At 36.3% G+C, this 7,090-nt stretch overlaps 1 protein-coding gene across 1 annotated transcript; it reads right to left on the bottom strand.

Annotated features, from left to right (window-relative positions):
- Positions 1 to 396: 396 nt before the first annotated feature.
- On the bottom strand, positions 397 to 3,971 carry LOC139479853 (uncharacterized). The gene is made up of 2 exons (XM_071262752.1): positions 3,815 to 3,971; positions 397 to 1,831 (listed from the first exon to the last, which is right to left on the bottom strand). Exons 1-2 carry the CDS (start codon positions 3,907 to 3,909, stop codon positions 397 to 399), a joined length of 1,530 nt encoding a protein of 509 aa, XP_071118853.1. The 5' UTR covers positions 3,910 to 3,971.
- Between the last annotated feature and the right edge of the window lie 3,119 nt (positions 3,972 to 7,090).

The raw sequence follows: 7,090 nt of genomic DNA, 5'->3' as shown, positions 1-7,090 counted from the left end.
GTATGGGACCAGTGTGTATGTTGTGATATTTAGATTATCCAACTATTAACTACTGGAGTGATTAAAAGATGGTTGCCATTGTCACATAGTACTGTAACAGTAAGTACTAAATGTCTTAATAGACATCTGAGATTGTCATGGTTGTATTTATTTACACAAGTGAATGCATCAGAGTTCAACCTGGTTTTGTCTGATGCAACTCTTTTCATGTCAACATGCATCTGTTGAAATTTCATCCTTAAATGGAACCCTGCAAGTCTTTTCATAACTATTTGTTTGTGAATGTCCATATATGCAGTATATAATATGTTCAGCATAAAACATTGAGACTACAATTCTGTCGTTCTTGTTTATAGGGCTCATGACCATTGACACATGAGTATCAGCATCTGAAATTTACCAGGAATACCTGTCATAATCTCTGAAATAGAATTTGTCAAGAAGTGCCTTTTTGAAAAAGGTGTCATAAAATGCCACAAGTTTTTCAACCATAGATTCAATGAAATGATCATCTCGGGATACAGTAAAATATTTCAAATCCTTCATCGTGTATACAATAAAAATGCACTGTTTTCTACCAGTACAGTAGAGCTGCCCTTGCACTTGAAAGAAATATGGCTTGCTTTTGTCAAGGGTAAGTTTTCCCTCAGATACCTTCAAATAGGGAACAGTTATCTCTGAGATTAGGCGGTCTTTAGATGCAAATGGACATTTCACTTCAATGGTAGTATCATCACCGAGAAGTGAATCTGGTGAAGCTGCGAGAAATGGATGAACATCTGACGCAAACATGCCACATGGTGAGGTTTTGAAACCACTTGACCTTTCAAAAGCTTTTATTGCCACCTTTTCATATTTTCTGCCATGTCTAAGTGGTGGACTTTGAATGTCCTCGAAAGGCTTAGTCATTGATCTAGCAAGTTTATGAAAATCAGTTTTGTCTGTTGCCAAACAAATTTTTCCAAAATTGGAAGAAGAAATTCTCTTTGTGTGTTCAGTTTTCCATTCCTCGCTCTTAGACTGTTTACGGGTTATTATTTCAAGGTTGGTTTTATCCATATCTGATATTTCTGATATATTCTGGGATTTCAGGTATTGGTCAGCTAAAGATAACTTAAGATAATCATGATCATGATTAACAGCAAATGGATTTGCTGGAGGAAACATTTGAGAAACTGGAAATGTATTGACACTAGGGTGGTTTAACCAAACATTGCGAAAAAAGTCAGGGTAATTTGGCACTTTGCGATACTGAACTGGTCGTGGGTCAAATATAACATTCAGTTCACTGTTGCATAAATCAAGGTCAGTCGCCTTTATGGGACTGCCTTTATAGGGTTTACTTTTATGAAAGGTTTGCAATCTTTGAGTACATGTTTCTTCAGTTAAAACATCGCCAGTTGTTGAAAACTTGTGCATAGCATATAACACTGCACAAATATGTTTGCAATGTCCTGATGGACCCTGGCCTGCAGCACACTCACACTGCCCCTCCACAACAGAACCATCGTCATCAATTGCAATATCGACTTTGTAAGTCACATGCTTCTTCATTTCAGCACGGCACTCAGACTTCAGGAAACACATGTTACCTGGTTTTGAATACCGAAAAAAATTCAAAAACCTACTAGTGTACAGATTTTTTGAACTTGAACCAAGTTTCTTCTGAAAAGGCTGTAAGTAATAATTTATAGCTTCATATGCTAAAAAAGGAAGATGACTGTCACCATTTACATCCCTATAAGTTTCGACTGGGGGCAGTGTCATTTCGAACTCGGCTTCAAGTTCTGTTTCTTTCCCAAAATTGCAGTTTCGGTCATAGCTCTCGAGTCTGAAAAACATTTGAAATAAACAACTGTAAAAGAAAGAACCTGATTGAAAAAAAATGACTGTAAAATATATGGACTATTAAATTATTTTTGGAGTACACAAATGTCATAGTGTCCATTTTGTCAAAAAGTACAATTATTTTAAGAACAGATCCCTGTAACTCCAAAGTCAACAAATCAGTATTTCTGTCAGTAAGGAAGCTTAAGCCATCTCTGCATTATCAGTACTAAAACAGTAATAATATCTTTACTTGCACTTCAGTAATTGTATATAATTTTTTGTTAGAAAACAAACAACATATAATAATATGGATATTAATGTTAACACAAGAATAAGACATTGTGTCACAAAATATAAATACATGCAGTGAATAAGGACTCTCGATGTGTTTGCCTTCGACCGGAATCGAACCGATGTCTAAAGATTACTCTGTTAGACTACCATTCAAAAGCTTCATTACATCTAATTTTAATATTAGAATTAAAAACGTTGTTATGCACATCAAAGTATGGACCCATCATACTTGTGAAGAAATAATAAATGTGTGAACCTTTCACACTTGTGGATGAAATAATAAATGTGTGAAACCTTTCACACTTGTGAAGAAATAATAAATGTGTGAACCTTTCACACTTGAGGATGAAATAATAAATGTGTGAAACCTTTCACACTTGTGGATGAAATGATAAATGTGTGAAACCTTTCACACTTGTGGATGAAATGATAAATGTGTGAACCTTTCACACTTGTGGATGAAATAAATGTTCTAGGTGAAACGATACAGGGAGATCACATCACAGTACATAAGGTCACCTTTTTATGTCAAATTGTGTGGAAACTTCTTGACTAAATATTTCAGAGCAGGTTCAAAAGGAAATTTCTAGTTGTGAATTTGAAATGCTAATTACATAATATTTGCAGTATTTGACTGACACTTGGGTGTCATAAAACAAGTAGTAAGAAACTTAATTTAGCAAGTGTAAAAAAGTACTGTGTATCATGCATGAAAACTTGATGCACCAGTGCACCAATGTATCGTTTCAGTCCTAATAAATGTGTGAACCTTTCAAACTTCTGGCTTAAATAATTAAATGTGTGTACCTTTCACACTGAGGAAATAAGAAATGTGTGAACCCATCACACTTGCTAAAATGAATAAAAATATATGAAAATCTAAACACACTCACTGTAAAGGACGATGAACGTGATAGCCCTCAGTCTTTCTTCAGCCATCGGATGGTGCAGAGCTCAAGCAATTTTTAATGTTTTACAAATATTTCAGAACCTACCTCACGCTTTGTTACATCATGTTTTGGCCACAGATGAATCACAATTCCAAATATGTGTATAGAAACGAAGAAAGGGACGGGGGCATTATGATTATTTAAGATACATATTTGGGGACTTGTCATTTATTCGGGGGGGGGGGGGGGGGGGGGGGTGGATGTTAAGTAAAATGCGATGCAGTCCTTAGACCGCTTCCAAGATAGTATCTGCTTAAATTCACTATGTATATTTATATGTATCGAAGAACGATGTATTATTGAATAATTGCCCAAATAATTATAGAATCTATGAAACCGGAAGTTATCCCAACCTCATGTAAAAGGGTGTTATATTTTGTACACTGCCAGTGAGTCATTAATTCGAAGAATAAATTATTGTGACTGACACTTACCTTCCGTACAAGATCCGTGGTTACCGCTCTTTCCCTTGTCAGTGCATCGCAAAGCGTCCTTAAACGGGGACATTTTGTTTACGTGAACGAAAACTGAAGCACTTATGTTGTCGGCACTATCGCCTCGATGCTTACGTTATTTGTTTAGCGATCTCAGTTGTCTAAACTAAACATATGTTCTACCAATGACGATGATACCAATATTGCACTGTGTATTGTGACAAAATGGGGAATAATTACTGTTACAATCTTATAAAATAAATGCTCAGTAAGAAATGACGAGGAATAGCAATATTAGAAACTTACCGTTCTATCAGATCAATTTTTCGTCCTGACACTCGAGCACCTCGTGCTTTGAGCTCAGTCTTCAGTTCGGGCAACTTCCAGCTTCCGTAATTCATGATAGAAATAGGCCTTCAAGTACTACCGGCTGTTTACAGAAACGCAAGTGGGTCAATGTCGACTGAAGTTTATATATTCCCGCGGATACAACGATGAATGTGGGACCGTAACTACCGCAGCGCCGCCAAGCGGGCAAGGGGGCGCAACTCCAGGAATGTTTGCCATTAATGATATCTTAATTGAATTCAAGATATCTAAAAATAAGATATACATATCCACAAACACAGATATCATTAATTTGTTTTTGATATCTTTAATTCAATATAAGATATCTGTATTTGTGGATATGTATAACTTATTTTTAGATATCTTGAATTTATTTCTAATATGATTATGTACAGTAGGATGGTAATTGTTTAATGATATCTTAAATACATATAGAGATATCACAAAATATTTTGTTGATATCACAGTAACACTTTAAGATATCAGTAATTGTATTTTTGATATCAGAAATGAATTCAAGATATCTTTATATATTTTTTGTACCCATGGTATCGCATGTCACATTCGTTCTCATACACTGCACATGTTTATTTGCCACACTGTGTAGAAACGCTACCACCCTAGCTTGACTGCTCAGGAAGACACCATTTTGGGCTATTCTTTTTGTTACTTTTGTATTTTCACCCATTATGTGTCTATCTCTCTATAATATTGTATTATGCTTGTCGTAAGTCACGATCAACGGGATTGGGTGGTCAGGCTCGCTGACTTGGCTGAAACATGTCATCGATCCCAATTAGTACAGTAGTACAGACCACCGTCATGTAGCTGGAATATTGCTGAGTGCGGCGTTAAACAACAAACCAACCAACCAACTCTATGATATTGACACATTGTGCATAGCACTGACACTCGGGTGCATAGCATTGACACTCTGGTGTATAAAAGGCATATGCTATTGAGACTGGGGTGCATCCAATTGAGACTTGTGTGGTGTCAGCCCTCGTAAATATAGTCTCACCGCCTTGGTCTGTTGTGCTGTCCATGGAATATCTTATTAAAAAATACCATTGAAGAAGCATTTTCAATCATATAAAAATTTATAATTAATCATTTTATGAAAATACAATATAAAATGAAAAGGTTAGAAATAAGCTTCGACTTTTACATTAAAGACACAGGACATGCTGGCCTTGGGGCCACTATGTGCAAAAACACACACAGGTATGTGACATACGAAACACACACAGGTATGTGACATACAAAACACACACAGGTATGTGACATACAAAACACACACACAGGTATGTGACATACAAAACACACACAGGTATGTGACATACAAAACACACACAGGTATGTGACATACAAAACACACAGGTATGTGACATACAAAACACACACAGGTATGTGACATACAAAACACACAGGTATGTGACATACAAAACACACAGGTATGTGACATACAAAACACAGGTATGTGACATACAAAACACACACAGGTATGTGACATACAAAACACACACAGGTATGTGACATACAAAACACAAGTATGTGACATACAAAACACAGGTATGTGACATACAAAACACACAGGTATGTGACATACAAAACACAAGTATGTGACATACAAAACACACAGGTATGTGACGTACAAAACACACAGGTATGTGACATACAAAACACACAGGTATGTGACATACAAAACACACAGGTATGTGACGTACAAAACACACACAGGTATGTGACATACAAAACACACACAGGTATGTGACATACAAAACACACAGGTATGTGACATACAAAACACACAGGTATGTGACATACAAAACACACAGGTATGTGACATACAAAACACACAGGCAAACAAATGATAAAATCAGTAACAAACAATAATCTCTCTCTCTCTCTGATATTCAAAACTGATTACCCACACAAAAATACAATACTGTATGAAGTTTCACAGTATCCCTATCCACAGTTGATTAGCATATATTATAAGTACTCTGCATTGCGACTACAAGGCTAAAATATGAATTGTATATCATGGTTAATTATGTGGATGAGAAAAGAGGAAACGATACTACCTACACCATACAACAACTTATAATGTAGGTATGCGACATACAAAAACACATGTATATATGCCACATATGAAAACAATGATAAAATCAGTAACAAACAACAGTATGCTACTCAATATATATATATATATATATATATACTTTCGAAAGGAATATTCTGAGTCAATGACATACGAAACTGATTACTCACACATAAATACAACATTGTATGAATTTGCTCAGCATCCCTATCAAAATTTGATTAGCATATATTACAAGTACCCTGCACAGCGACAGCAAGGCTAAAATATGAATTGTACATCGGATGGTTAATCATGTGGACGAGCAAAGAGGAAACGAAACTAACTGCGTCATGCTGCCTAATCCATTAACTCATTTGTAAAGTGACCCGGTAAAGTCTATGTTGTGCACATGCATACATGTGTCTATATGTGATGGCATCACTTTCTGAAGACTATATGGATGCTTAGGCCATGGAACAAAATTCTAGGCTACATTCTCTCATTAACTCAAAGACCATAAAGAATGTATAAAAGTATCAATTATTTGGCGCCAGCACAGTGTGTCAATACTAAAGCCATGTGACTAACAAGATACATGGTTTTTATCCCCCGCCGGGCCAGAATGGCCGAAGGGGGATTATGTCTTGGCGCAGTCCGTCCGTCAGTCCGTCAGTCCCACAGAGGGTACTACGCTTGTGAAATCAACTCCTACAGTTTCCTGAGAATATCCCTGAAACTCTACACACAAGATATCGACATGTTGATGATACACATATCACAGTCCCGTTTCATTTCGACTTATTTTGACAGAGTTACTGCCCCTGTTTTACGGAGCTTCATGAAATCTACTCCTCCTCCAGTTTCCAGAGAATATCACAATATCTAACTATAACTATAACTACAGTTAGTTTCCTTGTATAAGGCTTTTGTAGGTGAGCTACATCCTTATGGCGTTAGCATTCAGACTGGATTACTCCCAACAAAATGTTCTGCACGATTTGTTTCAAATGCAGTGCCATCTACTGTTGTTATTTCATAAAATAAAAAGAAAATATAAACTTGTTTAAAAAATTCATGTGGGGGATGTTGTGCTGTCAGAGCACTCTTGTTAACAATAAATATTGTGAACGGAGTCCACAAGGTTTCGC

Source organism: Haliotis cracherodii, unplaced genomic scaffold, assembly GCF_022045235.1.
Source record: "Haliotis cracherodii isolate W230 unplaced genomic scaffold, xgHalCrac1.p SCAF_4, whole genome shotgun sequence".
In the NCBI taxonomy this organism is placed as follows: Eukaryota; Metazoa; Mollusca; class Gastropoda; order Lepetellida; family Haliotidae; genus Haliotis; species Haliotis cracherodii.
The sequence above is the reverse complement of the archived record's forward strand: the minus strand, read 5'-3'. Positions and strand labels throughout refer to the sequence as shown.

Bases quoted from the DNA above. Each gene is read 5' to 3' on its own strand.
- LOC139479853 (XM_071262752.1), bottom strand. From the start codon at position 3,909: ATGAATTACGGAAGCTGGAAGTTGCCCGAACTGAAGACTGAGCTCAAA. The intron at 1,832-3,814 runs GTAAGTTTCTAA...AATGTTTTTCAG, and splicing joins AAAATTGATCTGATAGAACG to ACTCGAGAGCTATGACCGAA.